A 15,698-nucleotide genomic window follows, 5' to 3' on the forward strand; every position below is an offset into this window, starting at 1 on the left:
TGGCTACAATACTTTCTTTTCTGGGTGGCGCTAGCTGCGCGCTACTTCACTTGGAAATTGGCGCGTATTTCAAAATCCTCGAATCCAAGCCGACCCTGGAGTTTGATATATCAGTATTTCAAAAAAACTATCGGCTTAGATTCGAATAAATAAGGTAAATCCTATTTATTAGCTTTCAGTTGTACGGGACCCTTATATACTCAAATTAACATTAATAAACTAGAGAGAGTGCAGCGTGAGGCCATTAGATTCATATAATTGGTGCACATCTCCCAGTGCTCTTCTGAAAAGTTCACAATTAGAAAGTTTGCAGCTGAGACGTTATTGGGACAGGCTTAAATTGATGCATCTGCTCTACCGCAATAAATCTGCCCCGATCCTCAGGAATGTTTAGTGGTACGGACACTTATGTTGTCTCTGAAAAAGCAATACTGGTGTTGCCCTCAGAGCATCTAAAATTGCTGCGCATTCTAGTTCTTCACACTTACTGTTATTGCAAGGCGTCTAAGTTGTTCCTGTACTTACTTTCCTGAAATGTTCACAAACAAAGCTGTTCACCACCTGTCGAGACGAAGCCACGCTTCTTGTGCAGACTATGTACGAGCACAGAAGAGTGCGTACCTACTATTCCCTTGCATGTCTACCCAGTCAATGCCATTCATTTCCCGCGTGAATGCCACCATGCCCATAAAACACATGCATTTCTGATTTCTTTCGCATTTCTGTACTGTTTTGCTTACTATCCCATTAATTCTACAGCCTTAGCATGCAGCTTGCATTACTTGTCATTTTTTTTACTGTTAGTGCAAATTTTTCTTTTTTTGCTCATGTTACGTTGTACGCCCACTTTTACTGATGATTTCGTGCAAGGCTGGCAGTATTCCTGAAATATATATTTCTCAGGACCACCTTGTGTTGCACACAGAAGCAGCTATTCTACTAAAAGAAGGGTTAATCACGGCTGTAAGCCTGAACCATTCGGACACCAAAAGTCACCTGTACTCATGCAATTGTCCCTGCAACTGCTTTTGGAATTTTAAGCCTTACATTGCGCTGTCAAGGCTGTAAGCACTCTACAACACAGGATCACATGTGTATGCTAGTTCTATCAACACAGTGAATCACCTAAGTAACAGGAAGATGCTTTTAATATGCCAGCATATTCATGGTCATGGTTCCACATCCCTTGCAAGGTTGCAAGGGAACAGCCTGAATGTTCATAACCACTTTGCCGACCACATTTTCCCCTTGCCTTGCCTGAATCCTTGCCAGGTCAATGTAGTTATTAAGCAAATGCTTAACACAAAAAGAAAGTTAGGGCAGATGTCACACATTTTTTTTGTATACATTTGCAAGTGATCAAAATTAACCTAATAAAACGTTCATTGTTTCATTACTTACATTTCTTACCACAGCTCAGATCTCAGAGGATTGCACATGATCAAATGAAAAGCACGCAAAACAAGCATGCAAGGATGGTTCTTGTCCAGTGGCAAGGAGTGCACGCAAGGGCGTTGTCCTTTTTCACCTCCCTGACAAAGACAGCTGTGAGGGCCAGGAACAAAACCCACGCCCTAGTGGTCCATAGCGAAATGCCCAGGCCATGAGTCACAGTGGCAAGCAGACGCTGGCTGCAGTCTTGTAAAGTAATGACTAGTTGCACTGGAGAAGCTCACGCACTCTAAGTCACTCGAGTGATCCTTCACAACAGCTTCACCGTAGGCGCATCAAAAGTGAGGTGGCTATGGCAGCAGGGTGCCTGACAGCGCATCACTCAAGTCAAGAAGCGGTATCCGAATGCCTGGACTGGAGCTCTTCCCAAAGCCTGCGTGAGGGTGCAGAAAAGAGGACGCCAGAAATGACGAAAGCTCACGTGCCGTGAGATCTGATAACGGCACACTGTCAAATAGCTGAACCACAACACGCCAAACAATGCCATTAATGGTGGAAAAGCACACGGGTTGACCTTTTTGCAACTGCAACGGGTGGCATGGCACCGTTTTTTTTTTTTTAATTAAAGGAACTTCAAGACAACACTCTTCGATGCAAGGCAGATGGCCATGTTGGGGTAGCAGACATGCCAATCTTAATGTGAACTGTGATTGCAGATAACTATATCACAACAAAAGATGCTGATGCGCAGGCAACAGTCCTGCAACCTTTACTAGCAACAAGGCACATATTGATGTGACCTGCTGGTGCCAATGTAACAAAGCAAGTGCAAATTATGGAAGACTGTGCATGTGAACAAAGGGCTAGTTGTGGTTGAAATCCAAAACACCACAGCTGCATTCAACATCTTGGAAAAGCACCAAACTACTGGGCATCAACTTGGGTAAAATTGAGGTCTTCACTGTTTGAGACAAGGACGAAACCTGGGTCCGACTCTATGGGTGTCAAATCCGTTAGTCTAGAGCAATGGAAACATGCTCACGCAAAGTGCAGGACTGGGTGAGTTGGTGATCCATCTTGAGTACTACAAAGGTTCAGCCAAATTGCCAACCATACAAATGCACCGCGCACAAGATGTGGTCCAACGTGTGAACAATTGTTATGCCAGCAGTGTGGCTGCAAATGCATGTATACCTCTGTACTTTACACCTAGAGTTTCGCGATGGCTACTCCGCCTGCCGCCGGTTCTCCACAGTGTCTACGGGATGAACGCTGGGTGGCTGATAGGGGCTCATGCAGTGTTTTGGTTCTCTTTTGCCTTTCCGCGCCCTAAACAACTTGTTATGGTCCCGTCTTTAAATAAACGGTACGTTTAGGACCCTTCAAAGAACAGCAGTGACTTGGTAGTGTGCTCAAATGCCAACAAAAGCTATGCAGGGACGCAGTTCTGCGCGCTTCCTGACCGCTCATACGGGCGTCGGCGACGGCAGCAGCATATCACCACTGTAACTTCTGAACACATGTCACGCACAAGTGAATTCTATTGTTGCCTCGTTTAGGCGTGGTGCTGGCACAGCGAGGTTGGTTTCATCTTGCAGCGCGGACACTGAATGCGGCTTCGTTTTGAATATATACGTTGTAGAAAAATCTGTCTCAGGGATGTGATCATACTAATACCCGACAACCACTTGTGCCTCTTAAAGGAATACACGCCATGCAGGGGTGAGACAGCTGAATCAGATTTGGAAGCAGTTTTTGGAGCAGCGAAATATCGATTTTGGAGCAGAAGAACCTTGATTTGGAGCAGAAGAACGACATTTATTATATCACCTTAGGAGCCAAAAAAATCAAATTTTTGGCAACTCACGGGTGAAAAGTGAGCTCTTTAATTGATTTTGAACGTACATAACACTGCAACAGCCTTTCACTAAAGTTTTTTCTACCAGGGTATCACAAGGTACGAACTGCACTACCTTTTTACTAGCCATTTTTGAATTCTTAGGCTCTATGCATAGATAGCGTGGAGTTCCATTGATGATATCAAATTGAAAAACTAAGCGATCGTAAGGCATTTTTATTATCATGTGAATGCCAAAATTGTTACTTTTGTAATCCTATGCAGACTCGTTTTTATGCACAAGTGTAGAGCCACGGCCAAAGCAAGGTCACAGTCGTCGCACCCCACCAGCCCTCCCATTTCAATCCCCAAGGTGCATGTTCACTACGATCGTAATCTGAGTAACGTTGGTATGTTTATCCCCCACCCTTCTTTTGGCAATAAATTTCACTTCAGATAAATGAACCATTATTACTAGCGTGCAATAATAGCCCGTCCCGCTATCGAAGACTGCTTGAACATTTCGCGGCGATGTAGCCTGTGCCGCCACTTCTGCAGCGTCGATCGTCCCATTCCCGTCGCTCGCAAGTCCGCTGGGAAAGGCATCAATAACTTAGTGTTTTATAACACCGCAATGAGTCCAAAATTTCACTTCAAGCACGTACTGGCCTCACACTCAAGGCCGAAACACGGCGAATTCGCGGGCGCCATGTTGTTTTTGATGAGCTCCCGTCTTTTGAGTCGCGCCCCTTCCAGCAACCGATCAAACGACTAAATGTAAACCCAGCCACCCCCATAACTAAAACCAAGGTAGAAATTGGCGATGAGCGCTCTGCCTGAACCACAAGGAACTGTTTCACCCGGCGGCCATGTTTTCATATCTTCATCACACCAAGGTGGCGGTGCCCAGTAATGTCGTTCCGGAGATACGGCGCTCCAAAAATTGCCGTTTTTTCATCAACTTGCACAAGCGGTTTAATGCCTACGTACACCTAAGCATTTTTTCTACAGGACTTTGCAATGGTTTTCAATGGGAAAATTTTAAAAACGCACAGAATATAACATGTGCAACCCGACATTGTGACTTTCGAAAAAAACTACCTCGGGGACAATTTTAAGCAGGTTTTTCATGGAATGATCAATCAATTAAACATTTACAAACAGCATCACCTTGGGGGTGCTGGAAAATTATGCCTTCAGTAAGCATTTTTCTGCACTGGAACTGACGGGAGCGTTAAAATCCTTGGCTCTCAGACTGTTTTGGAGCAGTTTGGCGCAACTTTTGCAATTTTCAAGCTTTTGGAGCAGCCTGGCGCAGGAGAACAAATTTGTATCAAATCTGCGCAATATGTGCAGCTGTCTCACCCCTGGCCATGCCAAAATGTTCAGCATAGTGCAAGGCTCTGCATCGTTAAATATGTGCCCACTCACACCTTTTAGCAAGAACCAAGTAAAGTTAGTGAAACCACGGAATAATAAATGATCTGCACGTCCGGAAGCAACTGAATAGATCGTACGGGAATGAAAAAACCCAAGGCAGCTTCGGAAATGCTGAAGCCGTTCTACTATACTTAAGCCAGGTAGGCCACACCAGACCCAACTAGATATGAAGTGCACTGCTATTTGCAGGACATGGGGTGGGGGGGAGACACTTAACTATGTTGTGCCCGAATGCAGAACAAAATCAATGAATGAACGTTTTAGTAATCACACAAACACTTTTCCTTCTATTTTTTTACTTCAATGAACAGCTGATCACTCATCAGATGCATTTTTTTACAGGTTAATTAAGCAGTTCACAAAGGATAAATGGTGTCGTTGAAAGAGAACGGTATCTGATAAGGCCCTCTGAGTTTAGTTCGTGCTAGTTTCTGCAGGCTCCCTGTGTCATATGGTGATGTTTCGAAGAAGTGTTTAGTCAGGGACACGGCTTACTCTATAAGCCTGTCGCCGTGCCGCTCACGGAGGATATATGTAGCAGATGTTGAATGTTTGTGGGGGCTCAACTCTGGACATGACGACCCAGCATTAAAATCCTTGCCATGAGCTGATCCCCGGTATGGTATAATTTTGCATTACCCACTGCGCTTCTTTCACAGAATGTTCGTGAAGTTTATGCCACATTGCTTGTCCGTGGTAGTGATCATTGGCAGATCCAGAGGGGGGGGGGGGGGGGTCCGGTTGTCCTGAACCCCCAAAAAATGACCTCTTAGGTATAGTTGATTTTCTTATTTCTATTTCTTGTATTTCTGGTTTTCCAAAATTTTGGTGAATAAAAAATGCTACTATCCTCCTCCTCCTCCTTATCATCATCATAATAACTGATAGAAGCTGACCCCCTGCTCAGAAAAAACCTGGATCCGCCCATGGTAGTGATCCCTATCCGAGGTATGATAGTGGCAAATGTGACTGCTGTCAGGCATGAGTGCTCCGCTAGACTATGTAAATTCTCCAAACTGATTTAGATCACTGTGTATAGCCGTAGCATGACCATCTGAGGAAACACTGCTTACACCGTCATTAAATTTCAGGGCAGTAGAACTACAATCAGCTCCATACATATGCCAGCTTCCGACGCAGGTCTGTGTCACGCACTTGGCGCTCAGAGAGCGAATGTACCACACTAAGATCACGTCAGAAACGTTTACACTCTCCTAAATACACCACATGTGCAGACAGAGTGACTGCTCTACATTAATATGTATTTCGAACACACACAAAAGGTAAATTTCAGTTGTGACTGTTCCCAAAAGCCGCAGCGACAATGGTGAGCGGGCCGGAGCGTCCAGTGGGTGTTTTAGAAACGGAACGCTAGGGGCACTTTGGTGGCGTCCCTACGGGCAGCACTCGAGGCGTATATATAGCTGCTATGCATGCGACTACCAAAGCATACACCTCACCTGAGAGCGACGTCAGCTGCTTCAGGTGCTGAGCGTTGGGCTGCAGATATCCCTTCAGCTGCTGCACTTTTCCTCCGTACCGAACCTGAAAGCACAACGAACATAACCTGACTTATGGGGAAGCAATACGGTGCAAAATGAGGGACAAACAGCCCGAAAAATGAGCGACAAAGGGGTACCGCAAGCGGTGCAAAATCCCCATCATTACAGCAGGGCCAGCATAAAACCGGCAGGACTGGGAATGGTTTAACACAAACGAGGGAGAAAAAAAATTATGGAATTGCTTACAATGCAGCTAGGCAACTTAACTATCCGCCTGCTCATGTGAAAAGCCAGCGGACATATCTAACCTTGAGGCCACGATGTTGTGTGACCTTTGGGTAGTATTCCGTGTGCAGTGGTTTTGCCGAATAAGACTGCAGCGCTTTGCGATCTCTTGTTACCTGCAGCTCTATAAAGAAGAAAGGTAGACGTGCAGCGATTTCTGTGACTAAGTGTGCCGAGTGACGAATAATTGAATTTAACTGAATTGAATTTCCAAATTTAGGCACTACACAAAGTTTACATGGGGTAGAAATGCATAGTCGTTTGCTGCGAAAGGCCTTGTATTCCAGAGATATTCTTTGGTTTGGCTGGGGTTTTGTCTACACGCAGCAATCACTAGAACTACATAGACAATCTGCAATTATTAATAGTTAACAACAGCACCCGCTAAAAATGGGTGGCGAAAATATGGCCACATAGGTACAAAAATCGAGACGGATTGCTTGCAAAATTTGCAAAATGGGCGCGACACTGGTTTACCGGGTTAGGGGGCGATTTGCCAATAATTACTATAGCACAGCCGACCTTTGTCTCGTCTACATACAAACCTGATACTTCAGATAAGTACGCTGAAACACATGCCAAAATAAAAAAACTCAGATAACAGTACAGTTGCACTCAAGGCACATGTTCCTACCAAAAAAAAAAAAAAATGAAGCTCCTAGTTTCGCAAGGTATCCAGTTTCAGCCGGGTGCTTTCATTTATAGCCAGTTTGGCCACACAGTCTTTTAATAAGTCACTTGAAGAAAAAAAAATACAGCTATGTTTTGTACTGACCAGTAAATAGTCAAAACCACTCACTTGCTGGTATCTTCTTTCCCTGTTGCGCCTGTACTCCCACACTTCTCGATCTGGGCTTAAAGTCGGCCTGCGAGGACTTGGACACCACTGGCACCTTGCACTGTGTGAGCGAATTGCCTTTCCTGACCAAATGTGGTGGTACATGCTCCGCAGCAGGGGTAAGTTCCAAAAGCATTGAACCTGAGAAGAAGAAGAAGACAAAAATAGAATTGCGTGAAGCACAAACTCAAACGAACCGTTAACATCCGTGTTGGCTATACAATGTTTAGCACATGAAATGTCTCCAGAGCATAAATTGAGGTCTGGCAGGGGCTGTGCAAGAGGGCAGGGTCCCAAGTCTTGGCACAGTTGCTGGAGTGGTCAGCAATGCGAAGCTCAATACGAATGAGTCGTTTTTCCAGGACTAATGACCCACCTCCATATTACCCTGGTGTCCTTTCATTTTGTAACTTGGTATGGACACATTAGTATGATAAGAATTTTGCTGTTCCTGTAAGGAATGGTAAGTGATCCTGTTCCTACAGTTTTGCTCACAATGACCGTCGCACCACACATTACAGCATTTGCAAGGGCTGTGCGAGTGTCATGCAGAGGGCAAGACTGCCCTTCCTTGTTCAAACAATGAATGCCTTAAAGGGGCCATCCAGACAAAATGCAAATTTGGTTAATTAGAAACACTGCTTTGTCCTGATAACAATGATAATAGGTTTATCGCGAACATCGAAAAAATAATGGAGATATTTTAAAGAACATAGGCGAAACAGTTGTGACTCCCTTACTACCTTACCGGCAACTTGCGCAATTTGTGCCCAATTTAAACAATTGCCAAGACACACGACTCTATTACTGTACTGGGGCCTCTAGTTCTGTTTGATCCCGTCACTCGATTGCTAACGTGCAGTGAAAATTATGCTTTCAGTGGGGCTCTTCGATTTGCACTCTCGGACTCACCGCGGATAGTCCGCGGGTAGTCCGAGGATTCCCCGAAGCCATAGGGATACATGGAAAATCGAATGCCGGACTGCTTCTCGGGGAGTCCGCGGTGAGTCCGAGACTGTAAATTGAAGAGCCCCATTGTTGTCCCATATGACGTCACTCCTATCCATACCACATCAATGTGGCGCTAAATTTGAAAAAAATTTCAACACTTCTCGTAGCTGCGGCCGAGTGAGGTACCGTAGCCTAGTTCTTTCAAATTAAAGTTGGACTTTGTGTTCATATGGCCCCTGCAAAGATTACATTTCGTACATAGGGATCCTGCGCTGGCTAGGAGGCGCTCCGAACGTCGTGCACTGAGCGCCACCAAGGGGAGAGGCGCAGAAACACCAAGTAGTACGGAAGCAGCCGATCGTCCGATCCGCGCCTGCTCATACGTGCCCACGGTTCCGCTTTGGCTTCGTTTCGTGCTGTGTTTGCTGGAGGACAATGCCGCCGGTGGTTTTACGGTATGGGTTTGCTAGGGTAAATTCACCCGAAGAGTTTTTAAGAGAAAGCTTGCTGTCTAAAGGCCGCAAGCTGTGCACAGCAAGTTACGTGTACAACGCGGAGGAAAGCGATCCCCACGAGGCAGGCGGTCCTCGCAGTTCTCGTGTGACTGCGAAGTGCAATTCGCAGGTGAAGGACATGTCCTACGATGTCGCAATCCAGGTGAGTAGTTTTTAATATTGGTTTTCGGGTTGTCAATCAGAAAATTAAAACGGCAGAGCTTCTTTTGTGTTGTCTTTCTGCCGTTTTCTCGCTTGTCGCTCCTTGCAGTTATTTATTGGCTGATGACTTTCTCTTTCTCTTCCTCTCTTGGAAATTAACGAAAGAGCGCTGCATAATAATGTAAGTCTGCTATGTTTTTTTTTTTTTTCTCTAGCTGTCGTCAGAAAGAAAAATAGTCAGCGCGACCTGCAGTTGCAAGGCTGGCCTTGGCGGCCGTTGCAAGCACGTAGCCGCCGTGGTGGTTTTTCTGAACACAGACCGGCCGTCGTCAACGGATCTTCCCCAGGCCTGGGGGCGCAGGACTTCGAAACCTGACACCTCGAAAAAAGAGTCCATCGAAGACCTGTTCGGCGGTTAGTGTGTGTTTGTGAATGTGAGCGGGTGAATTTGTGAATGTGAGCTGGGAATTAGGCTTCAGCGCAAAAAAAAAAAAAAAAAAAAACGGTCCCAGCGTAGACCGAAAAGCTTGCCGCGGTGCACTTGGTCCCCGTTTAGCTTCCTAAGGTGATGCCTTCATCACACATGCACGAAGGGAAGCTCCGCTACTACTGCTTGCTTAACAACCGGCAGTAGGTGCATGCTTGGATGTGCTAGTTCGGTTACTGAGACTTCCTTTAGTGCGTGTGAATTAGTAGTTCCGAAATAACAAAGCAGCGTCTAAGACTTGCTACTCTTGTCTTTTGCAGAGTACAAACCAACTTATGTTGGCGGGAAGCGGCCGAGACAATGCGAGCCTGGCTACGTGCTGCAACATTTTCCAGATGTCAGCTGCAGCATGAACACAGCACTCAGGGTGGAGCTCCAAGGAGAAAGCGAGCGTGCTGTGCACGACGTTCTAGAAAATTTATGCGCACAGGCAGCTTTCAATGCCGATTTGTGTTCAGTGAAAGAAGTGCTGCTTCGGGACGACAGTTTCCCTCTGTATGGAACACACCTAGGAAGCCAGATTTGCCCAAGTGCAGGCAGCCTTGCGTTGACTGCAGAGGAAAAGAAGTTCTTTGAAACAGAGGTGGCATGCAGCCAGGTGCAAGCGGAAGTGATTGCTGCAGAAACCATAACTCAAGGAAAATGTGCTCGGTTCGTAACAAAAGAACACAAACCAGTGTTTCTTCTATTTAATGCATGATCACACACTTATCATTGCTGTGGAAATACATCTTGTGGGCATTTTGTTTACAGATGGCACAAGGAGAGGTCGTTGCGCATAACGAGCTCGACTGCACACCGCATTATATCGAGGAAGCGGTCGTTCGATACCCTGGCACAACAACTTCGAAACTCTAACGTGCCTAGGGTTGACTCCATTGTATACGGTAAGAACTATTACTTTACTGCAAAAATGAACTTACCTTTAATGTTAGAGACGTAATGAAGGCAAAAAAGACAATGCTGTGTGCACTGGTGGTGACAGTTTTTCACGACTATTTGTATAAGCAAAAGACTTTATTAATTGGCTTGCAACAGAAATTCATGTTTGAAAATACAAATGGTGCAGCCCCTAAAGGGTGTAGTTTGGTGACAGGTTTCTCTCCCCCCCCCCCCCCCCCCCCCCCCCATTCTCTCCCTCCAAGGTGAGGCCAGTTTCAAAAAGTTGGTATTGAAACGTGTCGAGTTCTTGAAAATCATGGGGCCAGTCAATTTGAGAGGGAGGGCATCCTGGACTAGGAATTCTCCCTACAGGGCAAGTGCCCTAACACCAGCCCCATGGATTGTCAAATAAACAAACCTTTTCCTTTTGGTTTGTTTCAGGACTAGAAATGGAAGCTCAGGCCCGGATGGACTTCGAAAAAAAAATTGGCACCAGTGTGACCCAGGTATTGTGCTGTTACGTCTAGTATCAGTTTCTAATGCATCTGAAGGAATTGCTAAGCATTTTTGTTCATATTTAGCTAGAATACAGCAGTCTGCCTTTATTGTGAACACATTGACTATCTTGGGGCAATATTTGGTTGCTGCAAAGTGAAGTACTGGTTTTGTAATCAAGTAGCAGAAAGCTAGCATCTATCACCATCGATATGATATAGTCACCCAAGAGTTTGCCGTCTGCCCTTGGGGTTGCTAATGAAAACTAAAACTTGCAGGTCGGCCTTGTCGTTCACACTCAGCAGCCGTGGCTTTCGGCCAGCCCGGATGGGCTCTTCAAGACAACCAACGGGGTGACACTGCTCGAAATCAAGTGCCCCTTTACTCGAAAGGATGCGGCCATAGTTGATGCCGAGCTGTGTCACAGCTTCGTTGACTACATTATCTATGAAGATGGCTGCCTGAAACTGCGCAAGAATCACGCGTATTACTGCCAAGTACAGGTGGCCATGTATGTGACCAACACCAAAGATTGCTTTTTCTTTGTATACAGTTCAAAACAAAGCGTCACCATCGTCGTTGAGAGAGACGAGGCATTTTTGGCGGCAACCATTCCTCAACTGCAACATTTCTACTGTTCCTACTACCTGAAACAGCTGGTGCACTAAAAGCACTGGAAGTGTAAATAAATGTTTTCATCTCCTCAAATTGCAAGCTCAGCCTGCTATTTCTTGCTCCCACAGCATTGGAACCGTGCTATAAAGGTAGTGCTGTGGAATGGAGCTGTCCTACTGACTGCCCACACCTTAATAACGAATATTGTAATGGTTCACATATAGCTTTCTCCCCACACACTGTCTCAGAGAAGATTAGAATGATTGGGAAGAGACATTAAAGGGTAAAAGCAAGTTTGCCTATATTGGCAGAATACAAATATACCACTCAGCAGCAGTAGCTTATGAACACAAAAAACGCCAACAGCAATGAAACAAATATTGTCGCCAGTTACAGTCAATTGTGATGATAGGGGGATCGGCGAATCGATCCTGGCTTGTTGATCAGCGGCAGATGGCAGTCTACTCCAATACGTTTACAACATTTATGAGAACTGAAAAGCATACAATGCACATCAAAGTGGAATCAGGACCTGCACCAAGCAAGGCTCTCTCTCTCCTCTCCTCCACACATCAAACATCTTGCTTTCATTTGAAAAAAGCACGCCCCCAAAGGGGGTAGAACTGAGAGGGAGAATGGACCTCAAAATCATGCACTTCTGGCCACTCAAGGCAGTGTTCACACATAGGCATGTGACCTACATTCCACATGCTGCATTGGCATTTCCATGTAAACGTGCAATCACAATTCCGGAACTACAGTTGCAACGAACAAGCGGGGGAAAAAACCCTTAACAAGCTCTTGCCGTGTTGTGTCAAACTCAGACCGCCACGACAGTGTACCTGAGGAAACGGATTCTCACTACACCAGGAAGGAAGGATTCCAAGTCATACCTCTTTCCTTCTGAGTAACAGCCAGCCGCCCATGACAATCTCTAACGCTCCCCTCCTCCAAACCTCTCAACCGCAAAACAGGCAAGGCGAGACACCATGTGGGCCTCACTGAAGACGAGTGGAAACGTAAATTATCACGTCCCGAACACATCTGCTGTATGACTCTTGACCGGCGTATCTCCAATTGTTCCAATTATAGTTGCTGCGACATACTGGCATCGTAAGAAAACTTCAGAGTAAAAAAGTGTTCCTACAGCTGCGCTTTCCAAACCTTCCCAACTCGCCCAACTTTCCATCCTGTCAAATATGGTGGCACGGTCGACACACAACGAAGAAAGCAATGAAAAAAAAAGAAAGACACTAGTGGCAGAGCTTTGTAATGAAGTGAGCTGCTACAAACTTAACACTGCCCTACCAACAAGGTTGTCCTTACACTATCTGTGTGTACAACACTGGCTGTGTGCTATATTAAACAACAATACGAAAGGAACCCCCAAAAATAGCACCTGCAACACACCAACATGCTATACTTCACAACACTGGCATTAAACGCAACAAGGTAACAGGAACACCATCCACGCACCAAGCAACCACAGGGCGAGCCCCACTCGTGCATTCCATGGCCCACCAGAACACACGCCAACACAAATAAATAACAGTATAGCATTCCTATAGCTGTGCTTCGCACGCGTCATAACAACGTACGGTGGAACCATCAAGACAATGAACAAATCGAGAAAAAAAACCCACAATCAAATCAATTTGTGACATAAGCAGCTGTGTGATCTTTACGTCAGACTAAACGCTGGATAACTTTTTTTTGTTCCTTTAAGGTGTCAGCGCACGATATCGTGTAAAGAGGGGGTATAGCATGGCAGCTTCACTGAAATAAAGGGGCATGCGTTCAACTTGGTGTGTCAGCTTTTATTACAGGATTCTGCAAGTTGGCTAACACACAGGCCATGTGAAAAATCTGAGTAGCCGCAGGAATCAGACTAATGGGGAACCGGTGCTGGAAAATGCCATGTGTTTTTATGCGCTGGATCACACGTTCAACGTGAATCCTGACCTGAGCAATCTCATAAGTTTTGCTGGTATCAGCCTCTGAAAATTGCTGGCTGCCTGCTGAGAAAGGCGGCATTATTAAAACACCACTCTTTCCTGATACACCTGCCCTAATGCCTGGAAAGCCCTTGTCTGCCAGGATGACGTCACCTTCTTCAACCACTTCCAAAAACCCCGAGTTCACCACAACGTGCGTGTCTGTGCAGCGGCCTCCGTACGCTTTTGACTTGAATACGATAAAGCCAGACGGGGCAATCGCTACCAAGAACTTCAGGGTGAACCCGTTCTTGTAAGTGGAAAACAGCACATGCTGCTGCCTCACTTCAGAGGGCGATTCTGTTCGCACTTCTGTGCAGTCAACAATGAGGGTGCACTTTGGGTAGTTTACCTTAAAACAGTCTGGCAAGGTTTTCTGAGTGACATACCTGTCCAGCCTGTATATCCACCCACTGGTTGCATAAGCAAGAGTACCTAAAACAGCATGAAAAATTCTGGCGGCAGTGGTTTCATGTATGCCAAACAGTACAGCCATGGCGCTGAATGGTAGGCCATGTTTCATTTTGAAAAGAAAAATTATGAGCTTGTTCGGGAGGCTGACATCACTTGTTTTTTCCCGGACGTCCGGAAACAAACTCAGCAGAAGGGCGAAGACATTGTCGTCTACCCCGCAGAGGTGCCGAATCCCTCCTGGTAAACGGCAGACGGCATCATAGCCTCCAAAGTAGCACACCCTCGTATCGGGCCCTACAGCACGATGAAGCACGACTAGGTTGCGTGCCATCAGGGACCCGGCTTCAAATGTGTCAGCAGTGCCGCTGGTAGCTTTACAGGCCACATTTCCTTGGTGTTCATCAATTTTGCCCTAAAAACAACATAGCATAGCACAATCAGATAACTTTGACAATAAACCGAACTCTCATTCTGGGGGGTGAGAAAGTGCACAATCTAAGACTTACAGAGTGGGCGGTCAGCCCTGCTGAGTTTTCCGGCAGGGCTTTGGTTGCCGGTGGTGCGTTCCGGCCACGCTGTTTGGACAGGTCCAGTGGTTGCAGCTGCTCGGACGTGTCTTTTGCAGCTTCCTGGAAAATTTCAAGGAGCACAGAATACAAATAATTTGGCTAGTAATACAAAACTGGCAAAGTATGTACCGATTATTGTTTCACTAACCATGGGAATTTCCACGTCCATGTCGTCAGGGGAGCTATGATGCAAGCCGTTCCCATTTCCGTCTTTGACAACCACTGTAGGATGTGCTGGGTTTGCGCTGCTCTGAGCACGTGTTGTCCACCTGTACAAGTAGACGGAAAAGATTTATTGAATCATGAAAAAAAAAAAGGCAAACTGAAAAGAACAAACGCTCCCAAGTTCATTATATGGTCTAAGAACAGTTTTGAAGGCGTGGTGTACACACCTGCAAGGCCAAGTGATTAACTAAATGTGTTAATATCATCGTAGTTCAATTGCAGGGGCTTCGTAGTTGCAACAGGGAATTCCGGGGAACAACAACAAAAAAGACGGATGGGGGGGGGGGGGCGGCACTAGCACAGCAGCGCGACACTAAATAAGGTGGACTGACGCCTCGCAGACGTCGTGAAATCTCCCCCCCTTCCTGCCCGAGACTCCGTTAATTCCCTGCAGTGCGCTTTGCAGCTACCGCGCTCGCGAGACCCGCTGCTGCCATTGCGACACTCCGTCTCGCGGACCGAAAATGGGCGTTGTGATATGCTCGCGTACTCATAACGCGCGATATCAAAATCAGGGTCGTGAAATTGCCGTACTCGTCCGCCAACGCGCACCGACAACGTATACACGTCGACCGGGTGCTGGCGGAGTTGTGCTGCGGAATTCGAATACACGGCCTCGTTTATGACAGCAAATGCTTACCTCTCGAACCGCTCCACGGACGAAGAAGCATCGCAAGGCTTTGCACGGCGGTACGCAGACGGGAAAATTGTGGGAACGTACGCAGGGTGGTGCATACAGTTGCTTGTTGCGTTGCCCACGAAATGCGTACTACATATCCTTGTGTTCCCAGTGGGCTGCCATGGCGTTCCGTCTGGCCTGTCGGTGGAATAAATAGTCGTAAACGCGTTGTCTTTTCACGCTTAGACGCGCAACAGACGCGCAACGATGAGTCCGATTGCTTACCGTGTCCGTCGGACCGCCTGAACCCAGCGTTGTCGCCGCTCGACCTCGTACGGCTTCGACGGGAATGTATAGAAGACGATGTTTTCATCAAACCCTTCTTGGTTGTGGCATTCGTAGACACAGCAGTACCTCCGATTACGGGCCTTTTTGCGGGGCACGTCGCTACTAGTTGCGCTACCACTCACGTTTGCAGCCATTTTGGTTGTGAGCTT

The 15,698-nt window shown here is 46.4% G+C and overlaps 3 protein-coding genes across 5 annotated transcripts in view; 1 reads left to right on the forward strand and 2 right to left on the reverse strand.

Moving 5' to 3' along the window:
- Window positions 1–1,130: 1,130 nt before the first annotated feature.
- The window catches only part of LOC144145874 (uncharacterized), a 37,597-nt gene continuing 23,029 nt past the window's right edge, over window positions 1,131–15,698 (reverse strand). For all 3 annotated transcript variants that reach the window (XM_077677694.1, XM_077677693.1, XM_077677692.1), the window contains exons 2-5: window positions 7,256–7,435; window positions 6,480–6,580; window positions 6,130–6,214; window positions 1,131–1,825 (exon numbers count right to left, since the gene is read on the reverse strand). In XM_077677694.1, coding sequence (XP_077533820.1) covers window positions 1,743–1,825; window positions 6,130–6,214; window positions 6,480–6,580; window positions 7,256–7,435 — 449 coding nt within the window. In that variant the 3' untranslated portion in view covers window positions 1,131–1,742. The remainder of the gene's footprint in view (window positions 1,826–6,129; window positions 6,215–6,479; window positions 6,581–7,255; window positions 7,436–15,698) is intronic.
- On the forward strand, window positions 8,554–11,433 carry LOC144144741 (uncharacterized). Its single transcript, XM_077676259.1, has 6 exons — window positions 8,554–8,902; window positions 9,117–9,315; window positions 9,649–10,039; window positions 10,142–10,275; window positions 10,712–10,776; window positions 11,044–11,433. Exons 1-6 carry the CDS (start codon window positions 8,681–8,683, stop codon window positions 11,431–11,433), a joined length of 1,401 nt encoding a protein of 466 aa, XP_077532385.1. The 5' UTR covers window positions 8,554–8,680.
- On the reverse strand, window positions 11,408–15,672 carry LOC144145869 (uncharacterized). The gene is made up of 5 exons (XM_077677684.1): window positions 15,487–15,672; window positions 15,223–15,399; window positions 14,506–14,626; window positions 14,295–14,417; window positions 11,408–14,200 (listed from the first exon to the last, which is right to left on the reverse strand). The coding sequence occupies exons 2-5, from the start codon at window positions 15,315–15,317 to the stop codon at window positions 13,178–13,180; spliced, it is 1,362 nt and encodes a 453-aa protein (XP_077533810.1). The 5' UTR covers window positions 15,318–15,399; window positions 15,487–15,672; the 3' UTR covers window positions 11,408–13,177.

Source organism: Haemaphysalis longicornis, unplaced genomic scaffold (genome assembly GCF_048455015.1).
Source record: "Haemaphysalis longicornis isolate Haplotype H1 unplaced genomic scaffold, Haemaphysalis longicornis Haplotype H1 scaffold_7, whole genome shotgun sequence".
NCBI classification, from domain to species: domain Eukaryota; kingdom Metazoa; phylum Arthropoda; class Arachnida; order Ixodida; family Ixodidae; genus Haemaphysalis; species Haemaphysalis longicornis.